Here is a 23,468-nt window from a genome sequence, read left to right on the forward strand (position 1 = left end):
CCTGTGCCTCAAATCAATAGAAACAACTTGTATTGAGTATACATTTATTTTATAGTTTCTCATAAGAGCAGACCATTTTCATGCAAAGCAAATGTAAACACAGCTCCTCACATGGGATAGATTCTTTTGAAGTCATAAGGTCTTTGGTTGGGGGTGGGTTTGGCCTTTGGTAGAAGAGTTCTACTTGTTTCAAAATAAAGGGTCAGCTTGAACTGTTACACATCAGCCTCCTGGGCAAGGAGTCCAGATGGTTTCCATTTGGCCCCAACTGGAAACAGACAAACTATTTTTATGCTCCTCCTTTGTGGGCAGCAGGCTTGGGGCCTGCTGCTTGGAAGGATGAACTCACAGCACTCACAGAAGCCTGACACCTTTTATAAGTCCCCTCCAAATGCAAAATTACAAGAACTCAACAGCATTACATTTAGCAGCCATTTATACGTTATTAGAAGAGGCAAGGAATTCCATTTCTGTGCTTCGAGAAGTTAAACGTCTGTTTGTCCAAGTCAGTCCTGCCTCAAAGCACCACTGAACACAGATTGCTCCCCGCGTATCAAGGTCTGAACCAGTAGCTCAGAGATAAGGCTCGAGAATTTGCTTTTCTGTCAAGTTCCCACGTGATGCTGATGCTCTTAGTCCAGGGTCTAACTTTGAGAACCACAGCTGCTTTAACCGTGGAAGAAAATCAGATTGCCTATTTTTTTTATTTTTTTTTGCTCAGTGAAGAAAATCAGAGGCCGAGTGAAGCTCCTAGATGCCTTTTCTCTGTCATGGCAACCACAGAACAAACAGGGCCCAGGCCCATTTCTGTTCTGGCTTCTCTGTCTCTTCTAGACTCCATCTGGCCCACCTCTGAGCCCCATGGCTCTGTACCAGGGCTCTCTATGAGAATTGGGGACCCTGAGCCTGGAGGGTGTCAGCACTCAAGTGAGTGACGTTGGCTTGGCCTATGCCTAGTCAGCCCATAAAGAGCCAGAAGATGGCTCAAGACTGGAAGTCACTGCAAGGTCATCAGGAACAGTCATCTGCAGTTATCTTCCCTGAGCCCCATTCAGCCAGTCCTGCCATGTCACCCAGGCCCCAAACGTTCCTGGAAGACCCAGGAGTGCCCCATCACCTATGCCTGCTCTGCTTCCCAGCCCAAGCCCCACACCATAGCTCTCAGGGTTGTCTTCCTTCTTAAGGATTTAGGACTGGGAAGCAAAACCCAACCATAAAACGGTCAGTCCACAGCCTGGGATTGTTAGACATTTACTAGAGTACCGATGCCACCCACGTGGCAAATTCACTTCCCCCCAAATAAGGCATTACTGCTTCTATCATAGCCACAGTTCATAGGCATGCCAACAGCATTAAGGAATTCAAAGGTCAAGTTCCAAAGTCAAGATGTAATCTTCAAAAGAACTTTATTGGTTCCAAACCAGGAAGTTACTGGTCATAACCCTGAAATTACTTTACTTGGGATTTTATCCTGGGGTGATACCAAACGGTGGAAACCTTTGTGGACAGGTTCCAAGGTCTGAAGTGTGAATCAACCAACACTAATTATACTTTGCTTCCTTAAGACCTGCAATCAGGCAAATGCAAAATTATGTTCTGGTTTATAAATTGCTGGTAATTACACAGGCAGTCACACATGCTTCTTGTTGATGGGGCGGCGGGGGAGGGAGGGAGCTATTTTTAACAAGCTTTAAAAAAAAATCTACCTCAAGAAGAAGATCCTACCGGGACCTGGCATCCACAGATGAGCATTTGAGAAGTCATTAAGCAAAACAATCCGATGCCCACCTATCCTGGCAGTCCCAGAAGAGGCCAGAGAAGGAAGGGCGAGCTGAGGAATCTTCTCCGGGGAACTTCCGGTTCCATGAAAATTTATACTTAACCTTTGGATGCTGGTCCACGTAGGAAAAAGAGCTCTCTCTGGGAGGAATGAGAAAAGGTTCATCAGCTGTAAAAGAGAGGGCATTCTGGGCAAAGGGAGCCACCAGATAAAAGGTCCGAGGTGAGAGTGCCTGGAGTGGGGAGGGCTGGGCATGTGGGAGGCGTGGCACCCGCCCCAGAGTGGTCATGAAGAGAATGACAGGGATGTTGCTGAAAAGGCCGGTGGACCCACAGGGCCAAAGCCGTGAGTGCCCTTGAGGAGTTAGACTTTCTCCTGTGCGCGAAGGAAGAGCCACAGTGCTTTCGAAGCAAGGCAGTGACATCATGGGAGATGAGTGTGGAGAATTTTACAACAGTGCAGGGAAGAGAGGATAAAGCACAGAGCTGAGGCTGCAGAGTTGGACAGATAGGAGTCTACATGTATTTAGGAGGAGAACTGACAACACCTGGTATTGGGTTCAGTGATGGTGGAAAGGAAGATTCTGAAGTGGGGAACAAAGAAGGGATCTTGGCAATTAACCGAAGAGCAAGTGGCGGGAAGCACAGAGTTGGGAGGGTTCATATTGGATCTATGGGGTGGCTTCCAGGGAACACGTGCAGTTGTCAGCAGTATGTGTCTGATCCTCAGGAAGCCCGTGGCAAAAGGGGGGACACCTTACACAGAGAGATTCTTCACCAGGTAGCCCCCATTCCAGTGTTTCAGTGACTTACCAAATCCAGAAACGAAACTGGGAAGCGAGGCAGTGTTATTTGCTGCACTAAGTGCCTCTACAACTGTTACTTCACCACGCCTCCCAGTCCATCTTCACAATGCATCTAAGAGATGAGTATTACGATCTCTGTTTTAGCAACGAGGCAATTTAGGTTCAGAGAAGTTAGGTGACTTTCTGGGGAGTCACACAGCACTCTTCAGAGAGAGATGTTAAACCCGGAGATTCTGCCCATTTTACTGGGCCTCTTAGCACAATTGGCATTGCTATGCCGCTGCCAAGTTCTCTGAGACAGAGGGGAATAAAGGAAAGTGGTCTTTGTTGGTGAGCTTGTTTTTGTTTTAAAGTAAAGAAATGTAAGATTAGGTGAAAACAGGTCGAGGTGCACAGTTGGAGTGGATCAAGTGTTACCAGGGGCTGAGCATGGACTCACCTTTACTCCAAGGAAGTTGTTTGCCCTCCAGAAAAAAAAGCATTTGTTTCTGCTTGGACTTTGGTGAAAAGCCCAGAAGAGTAAGTCACTGTACTGAGCAGCAGCAGCAGCTGTGGTCCCCTCTCATAGGGCACTGTGACTCGCTGGAGGTCGAAATTCTGGAGAGTAGTTTGAACCAGCATTTTCCAACCTGATAGTTTTCATGGGCAAAGATGACGTCGTTACCTCCCTTACCACCAGTTGGAGGGAGATTTGGATTGTTCTTCCCGTGGGAATGTGAGTTGCACCAGGCCAATGGCACACGTTGGGGCCAGGCTGGCTACATTGGGGATGTAGACTGGCTGAGGCTGCTTCTCTCCTTGCACAGGAACGTGGCCTTTGGCCGTGGCCCCATTGGCCTCGTGTTTTATCATAACCTTAACTTTTCAAAGACATTTATATTCGTGAAGAGGTTGGATAAATAGAAATATCATATTCTACGTATGTTCATGAATCTCCAGGCATTATTATCTACACTAAACTTGGAAACACAATGAACAGTGAGATAGAAATTTCCACAGAATGATTGCACTCTGTTTCTATTATTCATGGACTCACTCATTTATTCAATGAACAGTTATTAAACACCTACAACGTGCCAGATACTAATCTAGTATGTTAGCACTGTTGTATGACTCATGTTTGTCATTTGCTATCATCCCCATGCCCTGAATATAAGGACAAATGAAATTTGGACAAACTAGGCGTATCCCCAATAAAACCAAAGGACAGGCTAGTTTTCATCCCTCCAACTGTGTTTTAGAGGCAAAGAAATCCTGTCACTTTTATTCAGTAATCCAGCAGATTAGATGCATATCCAAAGAAACCAATGGAATCTTTTTTAAAAACATACTTTAAAAAAATAACTTATCACCAACTCTTCTCTCTTCTCACTAGTTAGCATTCGCTTCCTATCAGCTTCATGAGGGCAGGGAGTTCTGTTTCCTGTTGAATTCCCATCACCTCGAACAGTGCCGGGCACATAATAGGAGCTCAAAAATATTGCCTGCTGAATGCACTCAAGTTCAAGACTCCTGTCTAGCCCTGGGGTTATATTCTCAAATCAATAGATTTTTGCATGTCAGGCAAAATTAGTGCATAGCTAAGCGAGCCTTTAAAATCCCTTAAATTGCCCCCACAAAACCACATGTAGATATATGATCTCCAAGTCCCACCGGGTTTCTTCCTGGCTTTGGAACAGATTATTGTTTTTCAGTTGAGCCCCAGGATGAAGTAGTTGGCTAGTGTTTAGAGGGTCCTGTTGCACATGAAACATATAACTTCAAACACTTGGAGCCCCCGCCCCCCAAAGCAACCTGGCTTTGGGACTGGAGATTCAAATCTGCCATCTCACACTTACTGCGTGGATGAGCCAGCATTATAGCCACACCGTTCCTCTTCCTCCATCCCCTTCCTGTATTTTTTCTCTGCTAAACTCCTAAACTTGAACTGGTGTTAAACTCCACAGCACTGACACTGAATGTGAGGCAAGCTGGACAGACTGACAAAGGTGGACCAGACTCTAGGACAGCCGTGGGCAAACTACGGCCCGCGGCCGGATCTGGCCCGTTTGAAATGAATAAAACTAAAAAAAAAAAAAAAAGGCCGTACCCTTTTATGTAATGATGTTTACTTTGAATTTATATTAGTTCACACAAACACTCCATCCATGCTTTTGTTCCGGCCCTCCGGTCCAGTTTAAGAACCCATTGTGGCCCTCGAGTCAAAAAGTTTGCCCACCCCTGCTCTAGGACCACTGGCCTCAGTCATGCAGTCTGTGAAAGCAGAATGGTTCTTTTGCCTTTGAATTTGTCCTTCTCGAGAGCAAAGAAAATGTGACAACTTTACAGGCTCTTTAAAAAGACCGAACTCCGTGTAAGGGCTCTCACTTCCCCAGGATCTGCGAACAACTCATCCTTCTATCAAGAAAATCCAGAGACCTTGATTTTCTTCTTTAGCAAAAGTAGAGGAAGCAATCTCAGTCTTCAATGAAATTTCCTTTCATTCAGAGCACTTTGGAGCTTGTTGTTGTGAAGAACGAAGGATGTACTGAGTTTTTTTTAAAAATGAGTTATTAAATTACTTGTATTTCCTTAATTGTATTACAAAATGCATCTACCCACACGAGTGAAATAAGTCTGTACGGTTTTTTAAAACCTGTGGTAAACGGGGGAACTATTGTGTAAAATAATACAACACAAATTTTCTCGTAGGAATCAAGAAAAAAATTAAAGGTTTGACTGAAGCTGGTCCTTGGTTAGTGAAATTGTATTTGGCAGATAATGGCATAGATGGAAAAGGAAAAGATGGAGACAACAGTTTGTTGGAATTCACTCAGATCTTAACATGGTGAGTAGAACATTGAGAGATTTTATTTGTTCATCTCCCAAAACTAGTGCTTGGGATAAGTCATGGGGACAGTTATCTACCTGCAAGTTGCTAACAGTGCTAAGTGAGGTTTTCCCTCTCTGGGAGAGAAGCAGTAGCCCATCTTGGTCTCGGGATGAGATCCTAAGGGAAGGCCTACCCTCACAGAAATGGCATGACGGACCGTCATTTTGCTTTCTGCTCTGCCACCCTACAGCTGACAACAGAACGGGCTGCAGATTGGTGGGGACCCAGTCTGGCCGGCAGGGCTCCGTGGTTGAGCTTTGACCTACGAACCAGGAGGTCACGGTTCGATTCCCAGTCAGGGCACATGCCTGGGTTGCGGGCTTGATCCCCAGTGTGGGACATGCAGGAGGCAGCCAATCCATGATTCTCTCTAATCATTGATGTTTCTAGCTCTCTCTCCCTCTCCCTTCCTCTCTGAAATCAATAAAAATATATTTAAAAAAAAAAGAATTTGTGGGAACACAGTGCAAATGCAAACTCATGGGCCTTTGTTCAATATTAAGAATTTTAGGATGGAAATAGCAGAGCACTGAACCGAGTGCGGAGCCCGTCTGAGCATGGGGCCCTGTGCAACTAACTGCTCGCTCCGTGTGCCGGGGATGTAAACACGGCTAATGTGCACCAGCACTGGTAGTCCCTTCCCCGTGTCCTTTTAATTCTGACGCTGAACACTTACATCTTTTTGTTCTCATTTTGAAAGCATAATAACTGAGGAACACTGGGGATTAGAACACTTTCTTGGCATATTTGAATCATACTTCATGGTTCTTCTCGAGCAGACTGCCTGGCTCACACTCTCGCTCCACGCTTTCCTAGCAGTATAAGCTTAGGCAAGTGAAGTAGCTCCTCTGTATCTGTTTCCTCATTTGTAAAAATGGGGATAATATTATCTAACTCAAGAGACTGTGTTAGGGTTGAATGGGATTGTGTATGTAGGCTGCTAAAGACAGTGCCTAGTGTGCCAGCTAGCACCTTAATACAAATTGGAAAAAAGGACCCCTTTGGGCAGATGAATGAAAAGAGGCACCACCGCTGGCCAGTGAGTCCGAGGAAGTTACCCTCCCAGATCTATGTTTCAGGGCCCAGGACTTGGCCAGCAGAGCTGGGCTGGATTCAGCCACACTCATACCCTGGGAAGGCCCTTTGTGCCAGGCACAGGGCGTAGGCATGTGGGTGGCCATGATCACATCTGATGCATAGTGACTGCTCTATAAAACCACAGCTGACGTGAGACTGTGTGGAGTAGTGGTTAAACCCAGGGCCTCTGAAATCAGACCTAGATGCAGAACTGTGGCGTTGTAAAGTTTATCTTCAACGCTCTCCACCCTCTTTCTGTGCATCCCTGCTTCCTCCTTGAAGCAAGCCTGTTCTCACCCAGCTTGTATGAAGCAATTGGACACAATCAGGCCATTCAGAAACCCAAAGTTGGTCAAGTCCTGATTAGACAGACTGTATCCTTGGGAGCAAGACCTTCAAGAGGGAGAGTCTGGCGGGATCACTCAGCCCTGGCCTTGAATTCTGGCTGAGAATCATAGAAAGTGAGTACAGGGAGCAAAAGTATGGCCTTGCACTCACTTATTGACCCTAACTGAAATTTCATATCCCCGCACACGGTAAAAACTCAAAATTGTTTTATTCACAGTTTCTTTCAAGAGTAGAGGCCATGTGTTAAATTCCTTTTTATCCCTGCAATGTTAGGCACATAATATGATGTAGTAAGTATGTACTCGTTATAATAGCATTCTTGCTATTGCATTTTGCAAGATGCTTTCATAGGAACTGCTGCATTATGTTTTCACCACAACGTTATGAAATAGACAGAATAGCCCTTTTCAGGCCAATTTTAGAGATGAGCAAAGTGAGGCCCAAGAGGCACATGGCCTGCTCACGATCACATGATTGACAAAAAAATAGAAGCTGCCTAGTAACCCAGGCCTTCACCCAGATTCCATGTCCATTCATGATGCCAGAAATTCCCAAAGGCAAGTTGGCTCAATAATCCTCAATGAAATTGGAAAAATAAAGACAGGCAGAGTGTTCATTTTTCATGAAGCTAAACTTGATTTAAAAAGCTACCCTTTAGCCCAGTTGGTGTGGCTCAGTGGATTGAGCGTTGATCCATGCATCAAGAGGTCACTGGTTTGATTACCAGTCAGGGCACATCTCCGGGTTGCAGGCTCCATCCCCAGTAGGGGGCATGCAAGAGGCAACTGATCTATGTTTCTATCTCGTCCTTTCCCTCTCTCTAAAAATCAATAAAAACATTTTTGTTTGTTGGTTTGTTTTTAAAAAACTATCCTTTATTTCAAGACTATGGCCTTCCTAATTTCATGTAAAATATTTGTTCTTTTATAGTGTTGCTAGGTGAGAGTTGTTATTTATTTGACATACTAAAATTTGCCAAACTGACCTTTGTCAGTCCTCCCAAGTTTTTTTTTTTTTTTTTAATATTTTACTGCTGTGTAAAATCTATAAGACTGGGAGGCCCTGGCAATACTATACCATATCTTTTGAATGAGTGAATGAATGAATGAATGAATGAATAAATGGAAGATTTAAGGCAACCAAAAATCCTTATCCTACCAACTTACTTAGAATAGACATCCAAACTAGAGATTAAATTGGAAAAAACTGGATTCAGGCTGTCTCTAGTTTCAAACTGGGTCAGTGCATCATCATTGGAAGGGGGGTTGGAGGTGGAGGGTGAAGAGGACCTAAGAAGAAAAATCATACTCCAAAATAACTGGATTGAGTTTCTCTGGATAACCATGCTTGGAACAACGCCATTTTGTTTTGTCATGTCTTTGATCAGCCTGATCAAATACTCTGCCCACTTAAGGGAACTTGACCTTGGAAACAATGTCCTGGGAGAAATGGCTGCTGCTGACATACTTGAAGCACTGAGAGCCAGAAAGACAGGTAGGGTGTTTTCAGTTTGTGTCCCTTCTACCTGTCCACATCCGCTCATTCCGAACTGCTGTGCTGTTCACACCAGCTGGGTGTCCTACAATTCAACTCAATCCTGACACTATCTGCCTGGAGACAGCATCGGATTCCACATGGTAAGGGCCCTGCCCCACAAGACAGAAGCCAATTGTAAGACCAGGTTGTCACCTGTGCTTCTGACGGACCCCCTCATTGGGTTTAATTAATTTGCTAGAGCCCCTCTCAGGACTCAGGAAACCCGTTTACTCACTAGATTGCCAGTGTATTACAAAAGATATTAAAGGACACAGACAATGATACCTCGGGTGACATTCCAAACAGAGGAGCTCTGTCCTCGTGGAGTTGGGCCTGGGTGCTGGCATGTGGAAGCCTCCTGGTTCCCATCCCAGAAGCTCTCTGAACTCCATCCTTTTGGGTCCTTATGGAGGTTTTCTTACAGAGATATGGTTGGTTAAATCACTGGCTGTTGGTGATTGGCTCATCCTCTGTCAGGGGGTGGGACTGAAAGTTCCAACCTTTTGTTCATGGTTGGTTCCTTTGGCAACCAACAGCCATTCTTAAAGGGGATTTCCAAAAGTCAACTCATAAATAGAAACTCAGTTGTGGTTGAAAGGGGCTTGTTATGTATAACAAGACACCACCTCACCTTTATGGCTCTGAAGCAGTTTTTAGGAACTGGGACAAGGGGCCAAATATTATAACAAAAGCTGTCCTCATTTCTCTTATTACTCAGGAAATTCCAAGGGTTTTGGGAGCTGGGAGCTCCCAACCATGAACTAAGGCCAAATACACATGAGAAATATATTTTGGTCATCTTATAAATCATGCTATCATAGGCCTTTATAGGAAATCAGTGAGAACTCCTGGTTTCAAGTGATACAAAACCAACTCAAAGTGATTTAAGTACAAAAGGAAATTTGTTGAGCCTGGCCAGTGTGACTCAGTGGTCGAGTGTTGACTTATGAACCAGGAGGTCTTGGTTCAGTTCCTGGTCCAGGCACATGCCTGGGTTGCAGGCTCAATCCCCAGTAAGGGGCATGCAGGAGGCAACCGATCAATGGTTCTCTCACATCATTGATGTTTCTATCTCTCTCCCTCTCCCTTCCTCTCTAAAATCAATTTAAAAATATTTTTTTAAAAACAGGAAATTTGTTGATTCATATAACTAAAAGTCCAGGGGTGTTTCTACCTATAGGTCCAGCTGAATTCAGGGCTTCAAATAATGCTACCTACCTCTATCTCCTAGAAGATCTGCATCAGTGCTGACTTTATTCTCAGGAAATTCTTCCCACACAGTGACAAGTTGGGTAGCATTAGCCAGAAGTTTACATTCTGCTAGTTTAAACTCAAGAAAGAGCCTTTCTCCTGATCTCATTAGGCCATAATGAGTCACATGCACACCTGTTAACAATCACTGTGCAGGGAGAAGAAACACACCAAGTGGCCAGCTCTGAGTTATGTGCTCATCCCTGAAGGGCAGGGGAGTGAAACCCCAAAGAAAACTCAAGAAAGAAAGCTAAAATGGAAGCTAGACAAATAAAAACAAGAGAGATCCACTAAAAATAAAGAGCTGATGAATACCAGGATCAGAATTTCGCTTCAGATGACTAAACAGGAAGTAGAGTCCAGGATGAATTTGGCATTAGGAAGTCCAGTTAGAAGGCTATCACAACCACCAGGTAAAATATATAAACAGTGGGAAAAGAAAAGAGAGGACTAGTGGGACTTATTACAGAAATACATTGTCACGGGTCGCTCACATCAAGAAGATACAGGGAAAGGGTATTAAGTGTGATGAAAGTTTCCCATAAGAATGTGGGAGCCCTGGTTGGTGTGGCTCAGTTGGTTGAGTGTTATCTCATGCATCAAAAGATCACTGGTTTGATTCCCGATCAGGGCACATTCCCCAGTTTTTCGATCCCCAGTATGGGGGTTTGCAGGAGGCAGCTGATCAATGTCTCTCTCTCTCTCTCCCTCCCTTTTCCCCTCCACATTCTCTCTCTCTCTAAAATCAATAAAAACATATTATTTTAAAAAAAAGAATGTGGGATAATGTCCCTTTCAGAAGCCTACGACTCAGTCCATGAAATGGAGAGTTGTGAGATATCCTATCCATTTACTATTATGTTCTTCCCCCTCTCAGGTAAACTCCCAGTCTTAAAAGTTACAGTCACTCCTCAGATCTCTTCGGACACCTTCAGATCTATTTGGAAAAGCAGCAATAAATCTAATGTTACCCGTAAAAGGAAGAACAAGGTATGCGCTTGGATGTTTGTGGATGTTTGTTCTGGTTAGTTACAGCCACCAGGGGGCGCTGTATAGACCCTGCACACTCAACTGGGATAGACTATTGCAGCAGATTTTGCACTTGATAATATCGTGAGAATTTTGGTTCTAAGTTAACAGTCCTCTAAACCATCATTCCATTCTAATGAAGGGTGATTGCACCAAAAAAAACCTTTTTTTTATTTTTAAATGTATGATTTCTTGATTCTTTTACAGGTGAAAAACTGAATATGGATGCCATGTTTTCTTATGGATGCTATTTCCATGGCCAAGGAAACATACATGTAAAGATATTGCTTCTTATATGATAACATTTTTCACTATAACCAAGTCTCTTTCAGGTTCTAAAGTTTTATAAGACTATTGTATGAAAGTTCAAAGTAGTTTTAATCCTTTCATGCTTTGTTATTTTCTAAAATTTGGGTTTCATAAGTAAGCCTTACTAAAAATAGGTGTGATTCTTCTCTAGGGCTTTTTCTCTTGTGCATGTGAAATTTACAATTTGAATAAAGTCATGATTTTTATCTAAGGAAGAATCTTCTTTCATAAATATATCCGTAGTTGGAAACAATAGGAATGTTTGGAAATAATAACCACTTTCTAAAAGATAATATCCCCCAAACGGGGATCTTACACAAATGAGGAAACATCTAGTCACTTTACCCCCAATTCAGATCTCAGACAGCTCCATAGGAAATGGTAGAGGTATGGTTGATAAATGCATGGGTGGTAAATTAGATTAAGTTGAATTTTATATGACATGATAATATGGTGCAGAAATGAAAAGCAGAGGCCTCAGAATAAAAAAAAAATTCTCTGTGGAAACCTGTGACTTTTAACATATGACCTTGGGCAAGTCAGTTAACCTCATTGTGCCTCACTTTCCCCTAATGTAAGATACAGATAAGAGTAATAGCTTTCTCATTTGGTAAGCTTTGAGTGAGATGGTTCATGCCAAGCATTTTAAGACAATACCTATTTCATAGTACATGCTCAAAAATAAATCAGTGGCTGTTATTATTGTTGATGTCAGAATTGAGTGACTACAGGCATTTCACTTTGAACAGCTACACAAGAAAAACAGAATGTACCAAACTGATTTAAAATAAATAAACATGTTTATTGGAAAAAAATAGAAAAGAAAAAAGAAGATGTAAGACCTCTTTATTTTGAACTTAAAAAAAAACTGTCATTTTTCCATGTATGAATCTAATAAGTGCTGGCAAGTTCATGGAACCAAACTAATGTGGAAGTGGGGTTGGGCATAATAAATTATGTCCACCCTTGAGGCTCTTAGCATCTAGCTAGGAAGACAAGACCTCATGCATTACAAGTAAACAACAATAGAGCATCAGAGCTGAAATAATATAAGAAGTCTTTCCCATTTCTATATCCAGTGTGTGAGGCCCTCTGAGAAATTATTCCTGCTTTAAAAAACAACCTCTTTTGAAATTTGCCACTAACATCCATGGTTGGGAGTATAAAGTCTATGTTCCTCTGTAAAGATCTTTTGGCAATGTCTACCAAAATGAAAAATATACAGCCTCTGACCCAGGCATTGTAATTCTAGAAATTTGTTTTACAGATATACTCTTACACATGTGCAAGGAAATATATGCAGCACTGTTTATTATACATTATAAAAAATTAAATGTGTCTCAAAGGGTTCTCAGGAAATAAATCATAGGAAAAGTATGTGGTGGAATACTACATAGCCATTAAAAATAATGTAGATATATAAGTGTTTATGTGGACAGATGTCATAGTAGTACTATTAAACAAAACAAACAAACAAACAAACAAACAAAAAACAGGCTACAGAATAGTACATGTGAAAAATTCATATTGAAAACTAATCGAGCCCTAGCCGGTTGGGCTCAGTGGATAGAGCATTGGCCTGTGGACTGAAGGGTCCCAGGTTTGATTCTGGTCTAGGGCATATGCCTGGGTTGAGAGCTGGATCCCCAGTAGGGGGAATGCAGGAGGCAGCTGATCAGTGATTCTCTCTTATCATTGATGTTTCTATCTCTCTCTCCCTCTCCCTTCCTCTATGAAATCAATAAAAGTATATGTTTTGTGCTCGCTTCGGCAGCACATATACTAAAATAAAAGTATATGTTTTTAAAAACCACACACACAAAAACTAATTGAGCCTGAGCTGTGTGGCTCAGTGTTTGAGCATCGACCCATGAACCAGGAAGTCATTTTTTATTTCAGGTCAGGGCGCATGCCTGGGTTGCAGGTTCAATCCCCAATGGGGGCCTGCAGGAGGCAGCTGATCAAAGGATTCTCTCTCATCATTAATGTTTCTACCTCTCCTTTTCCCTTCCTCTCTCTAAAATCAATAAAAACATATAAATAAATAATTAAAAATCTTAAAACAACAATTAATTGATGTGATATGAGCCAGCAAATTGTTGAACATTCATACAATAGAATAGTATTCAACCTTAAAAGGAAGGAAATTGACATATGGAAGGAATTGCTACAACATGAATAAACCTTGAGAACATTATGTTAAGTGAAACAAGCCAGTCACAAAAAGGCAAGTTCTGTATGATTCCACTTACATGAGATACCTAGAGTAGCCAGACTCAGAAACAATGTAGAACGGTGGTTGCCAAGGGGAGGAGGGGGACGTGGAGAGTTGTTTAATGGATGTAGAGTTTCAGTTTTAGAAGATGAAAAAGTTCTGGAGATTGGTTGCATAATAATGTGAGTATTCGTAATACTACTGAACTGTGAACTTAAACATGGTTAGGATAGTCAACTTTATGTATTTTGCCACAATTTTAAAAATGTTAAGTAAATTCATGTATTATGTGTTTGCCTGTACATATATAGGAATTTCTGGACAGTCTATTAACAGTACTTGCTTTTTTTCATTGCACAGGCATGTACATTTCTTGTCCTTCACCATCCTCTAATCCTTCATTCCTTCATCTGAGTTTGGCTCCTTTTCTCTCTCAAACTGCATTCTATCCTCATCTGGTTCCAGCCTTCTTTTTTTAATTTATTAGTTATCTAGCATTTATAGCCATCTCTAGTCAGCTATGTGGTCACTTAATATGAACAGAACGTGTACTGTGGTTCATCTGAGTTTGTCTATAGGGGTTCTTGTCTGGCTCATAAAGTTGGTGGGGTCTGACTCATGTCTGCCGCCACTACTCGCTGCTCCAGCTGACAGCGGGGGAGGTTTGCTTTCTTCACTCATTTCCTGGCCTCCTCACTGCCTCCAGGAGACTTTCCCTTATGCATCAGGCCTCAGGAACACCCTGCCCCTCAATGAGCAGCACACTCAATGGGCAGCACACATTAGCATCTAGTCCAGTGATGGCGAACCTTTTGAGCTCGGCGTGTCAGCATTTTGAAAAACCCTAACTTAACTCTGGTGCCGTGTCACATATAGAAATTTTTTGATATTTGCAACCATAGTAAAACAAAGATTTATATTTTTTATATTTATTTTATATATTTACATGCCATTTAACAAAGAAAAATCAACCAAAAAAATGAGTTTGTGTGTCACCTCTGACACGCGTGTCATAGGTTCGCCATCACTGATCTAGTCCAATGCGACCCTGTGTCCATATTTATGTTTTTTATGTATTTATGAATCCTTGTCTTCTCTGCCAGATTCCTTGAGCTCGGTTAGCCCCCACTCGGTCACAAGGCCTGGCATCAGGAGACGAGGAGATGAGGAAGGCCCAACAAGAGGTGGGAGGCTCTGAATACCAACCCGGACACAGCAGGCGTCCACCATCAGATGGTGGTGGTCAGGTGACTCCTGAGGCTCTCGGTGAGTCCACTGTCTTATCTTTTAAACGGAGATGTTGTCTGCTTTGCACGGAAAACGTAATTATATGACCCTGGGCTAACAATAGACTCCTGACTTCAAAACTGTCACCATTACTTCTCTGGACCTCATTCCTCCTACATATAAAAGGAGGAGGTTAAGCTAAATTAAAGGTTCTCAAAGAGTGGCCCCAGGGTTCCTGGGAACCTTTCAGAGGTCAGGACTATTTGCATAACAACACTCAGAGCTATTTCCCTCATATCTCTCTGTCTCTCTGTCTCTCTCTCTCTCTCTCTCTCTCTCTCTCTCTCTCTCTGTCTCTCTCTCTCTCTCTCCCCAGTGTTTTCCTGAAGCTACAGGATATGCGCGGTCATTGCTCTTAAGATAATTTGTAATGGGTTTATTTGTGCCGCGCTGGCCAAGGGTGAACCTGAGTGGGGGCAGTGAAGGATGGAGAAAAGACAGACAAGAGAATGAAAGCTGGGTCTCAGCGGGACGCTGCTCCTCTGATGGAGACACAGCGCCATGGGCTACGAGCCATGTCTTTATTTTATAGCAGATTCCACGAGGCAAAGTAAGGCGTGGTCAAGATGTTTACAACATTCTCGTGGGTTTCGGATCCTACTCAACTACATGCACCTGAACGCTATCAAGCCCACATCACTCAGGCACGTGGGGCCACAGGTTTGGGCCATAGGTTCAAGCTCACAACTACAGCCCTTGGCTATAATTGTGCTGGGCGGGCTCTGCCCTCCAAGCTGGGACTTGCACATGGCCATGAGAGGACTGTGCCCTCTCATCAGTCCGAGGCTTGAACCTGTCCAAACACTGTAGCTGCTCTCCACATTTATTATTTTTAAATGAATTAATACATTGCTCTGGTCCATGCTCCGTTGGTTGGAGCATCCATCATCCTGTACACCAGAAGGTGGTGAGTTTGATTCCCGGTCGGAGCACATACCCAGGTTGTGGGTTCCACCCCTGGTCAGGGTGTGTGCGGGAGACAACCAATCTCAATCAATCTCTCCCCCCCACCCCCCAAGTCTGTAAAAATATATACAAATAAATATTTTTTAAAAATTTTTTGTTTTAATTTCTTAACAAATATATATTCTCCACAATCAAAAGCCTCTTGAGGTCCTAGTAATTTTTTAGTGTAAAAAGGTCCTGAGACAGAGATGGAAGCTCATGGAGGTCAGTCAGTCACTCAGCAAATCACTGGGGCCTCTGTGGCCAGGCATTTTTGGATCGGGGGACAGGATGCTCTTGGGGAGTTGACATTTGGGGGGAACAAACGGCTGTGCTAACACGGTAATTTCTGAAAGCCGTAGGTTTCACGGAGGCAGAACGCAGGACACGTGCTTCCTGCACAAGATGCTCCAGCCACCACGACAGGGCACGTGCCAGCGCGGGGGCCAGGCTTCAGCCGCGGTCGCCCCGGGACCCTCCGGCCTCCGGGCTGCCCGACACGCGAAGGGGCGGAGGGCGGGGTCAACGGTGGCCGGGCGCTGGCGTGCGGTGACGTCACGGCCCGCGCCAGCCAATCGCGGGCGGCGCCTGTGGCCGGTTCCGCGGCGGCCGGCGGCCTGCGGGCGGCGCTGTGGCCTGTCGGGCGGCCCCACGGAGCCGCCATAGCCGCCGGCCTTCCCCGACCCAACGTCTCCGCGCCGGCTCCGCGCCGCCGCCATGGCCGACGTGGAAGACGCCGAGGAGCCCTGCGCCCTGTCCTCTCACGCCGGGGGCGCGGGCTCCAAGTCGGGAGGCGACAAGATGTTCTCTCTCAAGAAGTGGAACGCGGTGGCCATGTGGAGCTGGGACGTGGAGTGCGATACGTGCGCCATCTGCAGGGTCCAGGTGATGGGTAAGCGCTGCACGCGAGGCCGGGGCCGCGCTACGGCCTCCGCGGGGCCGGCGCCGGCGGGGGGACGCGCGGAGGCTCGGAGAGCCCGCTGCCCGGAGCGTCGGCGGCGGGGCGCCCTGCCCCGAGCGGGAGAGCGGAGGCCGGCGCCTGGGCCGGGTGCTGGCGAGGGGCACGGGCAGTGAGTAGGGGGGTGAAGGTCATTTCGGGGAGCGATGTGTGTGACCCAAGATACACTGGGAGGAACCGACTCGGTTAGTGCGGCGGCCCCGCCCCGACTGTGATAGCGGGCCGCGGAGGGGTGGCGGCGAGGGCCTGGGGCCGCGGAGGGGTCGCGGGGTCCGGCCACACACCCGAGGGATGGGTGCTCCGTCACCTTCCGCCGAAACGACTCCTGGGTCCGCTCCCGAGCTGCGGGGGCGGCGTTGGGGGGCCGCCGCCGCAGGCCCAGCCTGGGAGTCGGGCTGCTCGGACGGGCCCCACGCGCGCGCTTGGCCGCCGGGAGCGCAGGGCGGTGCCGGAACGTTCCCGTTTCGTGGGAATTGAGTAACGCGAAGCCCCGGACTTAGACACACGGACCTTCCCCTCCCCGCGGGCCCTGCCTGTCGCAGGGTGCCATCCCCTGGGAGAGCCCGCCCTGCTCGGAGGGGTTCCTCCCTCCCGTGGTTCCGGGAGTAAAGACGGGGGCCGAGCGAGCCCTCGCGTGACCGCCGCGCCCCGTGTCGCCGCGTCTGGTCTCTGTTGTGAGCGCTCAGGCCACCTTGGAAACGCGGTGCTGCCGAGCCGCCGGTTGCAGGTTTCAAGAGGGCACTGACATTTAAGATGCTCCGAGAGCTTCTCACCTGTCCTTTCCTGAGGGTAGGCGAAGAAAACCGAGTTCCTGTCGTTTTAAAACTTTGTGTCTTGCCCGGAAAAATGAGAGAACTGGAGAAAATAACTTAGAGGAGAATGGCTCTCCCTTCTTGCGGGAGGAAGACTTGTAATCCAGCAGAAGCCGGAGGCCCCTCAGTTTACCCTCCTTAGCGAGCCCGCTAGTCGTTTATGCAGAAGGACTTACAGCAGTGGGATCCAGATATTTTTTTATGTTTCACTTTTCGAAAGAGCTTGATTTCAGACGTGATCCACTTATGTTGCATATTTAGGTTTAAAAAGTACCGAGTTGATTGGCCTGCAGTACAGTCCCCTTACCACATAACTTAAGCCTGCCTTCACAACTGGAATCATGTTTTCCACTTTGGCATTTTTAACTTACGTAGGTGACTTCACTTTTTGTTCTTTAGCAAGGCAGGCTTTGCTGAACATTGTGTCACCTAAATTTCCTTTAGTTTAAAAAGAAGAGTGTTCCTAAAAAGGCATTTTATTCTTCTCCCCAAAGAAAAAAAATTTAAACTAGGAAGTAGAAATATGGAATTAAAGTCCTAGTTGCTATCTTGCAACCAATAAACTGTACTTGGGACATTGAAAGTAAGTCAGAGTATGGTCTGTAAGTAAATCTCTGAATTACGCTTATAGCTTTGATTTAGGCGATCAAACACAGCCCTAAGTAGATAAAAATTCCCAAAGTTTCAGATTTAAAAAAGTTTCTTTTGATGACGTTCCTAATATCTGAAACAGCACATTTGACTTTCTAATGATAGCAAGGTTCTGCTCCTGTGGATTAATGTTGCAGATTACAGCAGCTATACTTTGAGTTCTGGAAGGTGTTCTGGGCTGGACCTTTGTATTTTGTTTACGAGGTGTTAAAATCCACTTCGAGGTCAGCTGACAGCGGGAGGAAGTTTGTTTTTCAGACTTCCCAGCCCTCACCCTCATCATTCTAAAAGGTGTTAGTGTTATTGTACTGCTTAGAAATGTGCTGTTTCAGATATTAGGAACGTCATCAAAAGAAACTTTTTTTTAATCTGAAACTGGGAATTTTTATCTACTTAGGTCAGTGTTTGATCGTCTAAATCAAAGCTATAAGCGTAATTCAGAGATTTCTAGATCCTAAAAAAAAAAAAGAGCCCACTTAATCCTATTTCCTTAATATTTGGAATTCATCTCATACACATCTGATTTATTGTGACTTCTTGATCCATGCTTTGCCTGTCAACCTATTCCGAGGTGGTTAACACTCTTGGTTTCCACTCCCCTGCCTTCATTCTGAAAGGAGCAAGGGCTGCTGAGGCAGACAGGAAGGCTTTTGCTTGTGCTGCCAAGTTATAAAGAGCCAGAGTAACCCTTCATGGCTGTATGTTAACTTGGACATTTGTCACAACCCTTTGGGGCCTTCTTTTCCTCATTTGTGAAAGAGGCAGGTGGGATCACAAACTCTAATTCTGTGATTGCACAGAACCAGAGCCTCGTCTTCAAGATACTCAGTTGTTTGCCTGTCTGTCTCCTTATTTGCTGTGAAGACCAGGAATCCAGACTTCGTCATTTTGGTGTCCCCTGTGCATATAACTCCTTTCACAGAGCAGATACTTAGTAATTATGGAGTTGAAGAAAGTCTTAGGAGGCAATGTTGTTTTTAGTCCACACTGAAGAGGCCAGGGTGGTGTGTTTTTTTAGGGTAAAAACATGCAGAGAGAAGCAAACAAGAGCCTGTGCATAATCCAGTGTAAGAAGAACAGGCTTCAGCTCCACCGTGTGTCTATTTTTACTGAATTATTTTTCTCCAGTTAAAACTTTTTTTTCTGTTGGTTTGAACTTCCGTTGCCCAACTTTGACTCTTCTTCCAGCTAGTGAATGAATCCATTTAGTTAGTCCCTAAAATAATCTATTTTACCTCCTTCACCAAGCATATATATTCTGTATTACCTTCTTCATCAAGCAACCTAGTATACTTTAGGTTCCCATTCCTAGTATTTACTCCCAAGTAATTTATTAAAATATTTTGCCATTGTTGGTTAAATGGGCTCAGACTTAGTTTGTAAAGGAAGCATTTTCTTAGAAGAAGAAAAACTCCTAGTTTTTAGAAAGTATTTGTAATTAATTTTAATTTAATATTTATATAGATTATACAATCACATAATTCAAAATTTTAAGACAGTATACAATGAAAATTCCTTCCCACTCAGTCCCCTCCAGGTAAACTCTATTATTAGTTTCTTGGGTATCCTTCTAAAGTTTCTTTATGTATGTATAAGCAAATACCAATATATATGCATGGCTCATTTTAAAAATTTTATTTATTCAAGTATAGTTTACATTCAGTATTATATTTTGTACAGCAGCATAGTGGTTAGATAATAATATACTTTACAAAGTGTTCACCCCAATATTTCCAGTACCCACTTGACACCATACATAGTTATTATAGTATTGACCATTCACTATGCTGTAGTTTATATCCCATGTGCATAGCTTATTTAAAAGGGTGTCTGGAAAATAAACTACCCCTAAGGTTGAGCTATATGAGCATGCCCAGTGAGCTTATAATAACTTCTAATAGAGTGAAGTATTCTCTAGTGGTTGCATCCACTGGCAGGACATCTTTTCATCAGAGCTTGTAAAAATAGAGGGTCAGTAACCCTGGTAAAATTGCTCCTGGTCAGAAGTAGATTAGTAGAGTGCCTTGTACTTTATTCCTGTTTAAACAGTTATGTTCAAATGAGAAACTAATAGAATGAGCCTTTTATTTCCATCTCTAACCCTTTGGGCGTTTTTTGACTTTGAAGTGTGTGGGTTTTAAAAATTGCGTTCTGAGCATCAGAATGAGTATTGCTGTTTGTTTACTTTTAGATGCCTGTCTTAGATGTCAAGCTGAAAACAAACAAGAGGATTGTGTTGGTATGTTGTAATTTCATTCTAATGCTTTTTCAACTGAAGGTTTTCTCTCAGTGGGGATGTTTGAATTTGCTATTAAGATTGACTTTATCAATACACAAAAATAAGCTGTAAAGCAGTAATCCATTATTAATATAAAATGTGTTGGTTCTCAGAGGCCTTAATGGAATTCATCTGCAAGTTTGTTTGTTTTTTATTGTCTGTAATTAAGAAGAATTGGTTATATAAGTATTCCAGACATGGGCATAATAAATATTTTGATAATCAATAAAATGAATAATCCTCTTCTATTAAGAAAATTATATAAGAAGGAATTTGCCAAAGCATCATTAAAATTTTGAGTATGTTATAGGTCAGTTTTGGTAGAGTTTCATTCTACTAAAGCATTTCAGTTTTCAGTACTCTTATGATAGAGTGTTTAACTTTTAATTGAGATAGAAAAATTGTAAGTCTTTTTTTGAAATATAGTATGTATGTATGTGTGTGTGTGTGTGTGTGTGTATTAAATTTTCCTTATAGTCTTGACTACAAAAGTTGTCTTGGCTAAATGTTTTAAGCAGTTCAAAGGTATGTATATCCCAGTTCTTGAAATCATCACTTCTAGATTGCTTTATATACGTGTTTAAACGTTTTTCCTAGAATGAAAAGTTATCTTTGTACTTTGTGCTGGTGTGGTTTACAGGATATGTTTTTATTGATTTTTTTTATAGAGGGAGGGAGGGGGAGAGAGAGGAGAAGGAAGAGAGGGACGGAGAGAGAGAAAGTGAAACATCAATGAAAGAAAGAAATATCGTTACCTCCCATACCAGGAATCGAACCTGAAACCTAGGTATGTGCCCTGACTAGAAATCGAACCCAAAACCTTTTGGTATACAGGACGATGCTCCCATCAACTGAGCCCCCTGGCCAGGGCTTATATACAGCTTTTTATTAATGATCTATGCCATTTTGATCAAATCCTGTTTCTTTCTTCTGAAATACTAGAATGATTCTTGCTTTCTACCTTCTACAGCCTATTTTCATAAGAAGTTTTTTTCTTTTTTATTCCTATGTCTTAATTGTTCTGTTATCATATAACTCAGATGGTCAAGCAAGGGACAGATGAAGCTCACATTTCAGATTGTAGTCCAGATTGTGGGTGATTTCCCTTAGTTTAAAATTTTTCTTTCATGCTGTTTTAAAAAACACATTAATTTGGTAATTGTGGGGTATAGACCATCTTTCTGTGATCACAAAGAGACCTCTCTTTCCAGACAGCCACTTTGAAAATTTCATTGTTTGTCACATGAGGAATTGCACTGCTTATTGATGACAACACAATTTATCAGCACTTCCAGGAAACAACTCAGCAGATGTACAGCTGATAATATTTAGAAGCATGTCATCTATTCATAATACCTACTTATGAACTTGAAAACACTTAAAACTCATATCTTAATAAATAAAAATCAGGAGATACTTTTTAGTAAAATAAAGCCAAAACATCTCCAAGGTCAGTGCATGACTGAGAACTCAGGTCTGGGATCTAAGGAAGACTCAAGTCCTTTAATCTCCTAACTTCAGGAAGACAGCATATGGAGCTGTATAGGAACCAGGGCCACCACATCATTCACAGATTCTAGAGCTGTGGTGGGACGGCCCCTAAGCACAGACCTTACACATGTAAGTTTCTGTTTCTTTACAGGTAGAAAAAATTATTTTGACCAATTTATCATTTTTATTTGAGATTATGAATTATCGTTATTATTCATAATATAAAATAAGCTATATATTTGAGCTCAGTCATTTAAATTGAAATGTCTAATGTCAAATAATCTTTTTTTCCCCTCCTTTTAGTGGTCTGGGGAGAATGTAATCATTCCTTCCACAACTGCTGCATGTCCCTGTGGGTGAAACAGAACAATCGCTGCCCTCTCTGCCAGCAAGACTGGGTGGTCCAAAGAATCGGCAAATGAGAGTGGTGAAAGGGCTTCTTAGTGCATTTGTCCAGAGCCCTGGTGGATCGCCTTATCAAGTGCCCTACAACGACCGGGACACTCCAGAGGACTAAGGCTTCCAATAGGAGGAGATGGATCTTTGGTCCTTGAGGACTCATCCAAGGCATTGGGTTAGCATTTTGTCAGTTTCATTTTCAGAAATTCTCTACAATTAAGAAGATAATTTATTAAAGATGGCCTTTCCTATCTCTGTGGTATGTGTCACACTGCTTAGAAGTGCTATAAAGGAGGAGAGAACTACAAATTGACCTTTATAATTTACTTACTGATATGTAAGGGGCTGTGGAAGCAGTTCCGTTGGAAGTGAACTTTTGCATGCTTTAAGGTTGATCAGTTAAAAAAAAAGACAATGTTATAGTAACAAATAAAATGCAGTTTAAAACCCAACTCTTATCCTTAATTTGTTCTTGATATTTATTTTAGACAGGAAAGGGGGTGATTCATTAAATATTTATTTGATATGACAGTTTTAAGTTTGGGCCAGAGAGCAGGGTAAATAAGATTTCATCTTTGGGCATATGGGATTTTGCTTGTCTTTTAGATTATCGTTCTCTATCATTGACTCATCAGAAAACCCTAGATCTGCACACCTCACTGTTCAGTCATTCACTGGGAAAGAACAGGGGTATTTTCAAGTTTTAACCAGATTATGGTATAATTTAACTGTTTCAGGTAGACTGTTAATAAGGGGGAAATGTTTACCACTCTAGCATCGGATCAAAAAAAGTTTATTTTATTACACAGTGTTTTAATAAACAGTTTATTCTGTTTACTTCATTTAAATTGTCATTATTGCTATTTTATGCACAACCTTAAACTTGATATTAATAAACTGATTTGTCAAGTGAATGCTTTTATTTCATTAGAAAAAAATATTTATATGCTCAGCCTAAGTGACTGTTACAACTGGAAAGACCAGTCAACCAGTTGCTATGACACGCTCAATGCAGGAGCTGCCCCCTGGTGGTCATTGTGCTCCCACAGCCAACCTCCCACAGTCCCTTTCCCCTGCCAGTCAGCCAGCCTGATAGGCCTTGATCGCCGGCCAGTCCAAGGGACCCCACCTGTGCATGAATTCATGCACTGGGCCTCTAGTTGGTAATAAGAAAGTTTTAAGTTTATTACCTAGAAACATAAAAGTGTAAGAAAATCTTATCCCACTCATTCACATTTAGTGAAGGTTAATTTATAACAATTCCTGAATCTTTACATCTAATATGCATACATAAAATATGAAAATCTATATATATAAAAGCCCAAGCGACTGAATGACTGGTCGATGGGTTGCTATGACGTGCACTGACCACCAGGGGGCAGACACGCAACGTAGGAGCTGCCCCCTGGTGGTCAGTGCGCTCCC

General features: G+C 43.1%; 2 protein-coding genes across 5 annotated transcripts in view; both read left to right on the forward strand.

Annotated features, from left to right (window-relative positions):
- Window positions 1-11,168, forward strand: part of LOC138992515 (uncharacterized) — a 32,396-nt gene extending 21,228 nt beyond the window's left edge. For both annotated transcript variants that reach the window (XM_070391377.1, XM_070391376.1), the window contains exons 6-9: window positions 5,277-5,412; window positions 8,270-8,376; window positions 10,547-10,659; window positions 10,906-11,168. In XM_070391377.1, coding sequence (XP_070247478.1) covers window positions 5,277-5,412; window positions 8,270-8,376; window positions 10,547-10,659; window positions 10,906-10,917 — 368 coding nt within the window. In that variant the 3' untranslated portion in view covers window positions 10,918-11,168. The remainder of the gene's footprint in view (window positions 1-5,276; window positions 5,413-8,269; window positions 8,377-10,546; window positions 10,660-10,905) is intronic.
- A 4,920-nt stretch (window positions 11,169-16,088) lies between these two features.
- On the forward strand, window positions 16,089-22,885 carry RNF7 (ring finger protein 7). Of its 3 annotated transcripts, XR_011473698.1 has the most exons (4): window positions 16,089-16,346; window positions 20,067-20,114; window positions 21,365-21,773; window positions 21,948-22,034. XR_011473698.1 is itself a non-coding variant. In XM_070433529.1 (3 exons), exons 1-3 carry the CDS (start codon window positions 16,172-16,174, stop codon window positions 22,064-22,066), a joined length of 342 nt encoding a protein of 113 aa, XP_070289630.1. In that variant the 5' UTR covers window positions 16,089-16,171; the 3' UTR covers window positions 22,067-22,885. The 3 variants fall into 3 exon arrangements, 2 of the variants coding, with proteins under 2 accessions (XP_070289630.1, XP_070289631.1); XM_070433529.1 differs by lacking the exon at window positions 21,365-21,773 and having other exon boundaries at window positions 21,948-22,885; XM_070433530.1 differs by lacking the exon at window positions 21,365-21,773 and having other exon boundaries at window positions 16,089-16,339; window positions 21,948-22,885.
- The last annotated feature ends 583 nt before the right edge of the window (window positions 22,886-23,468 follow it).

The sequence above is a fragment of the Myotis yumanensis genome, unplaced genomic scaffold (genome assembly GCF_028538775.1).
Source record: "Myotis yumanensis isolate MYYU_CA2020_CCGP unplaced genomic scaffold, mMyoYum1.0.hap1 SCAF_14, whole genome shotgun sequence".
In the NCBI taxonomy this organism is placed as follows: domain Eukaryota; kingdom Metazoa; phylum Chordata; class Mammalia; order Chiroptera; family Vespertilionidae; genus Myotis; species Myotis yumanensis.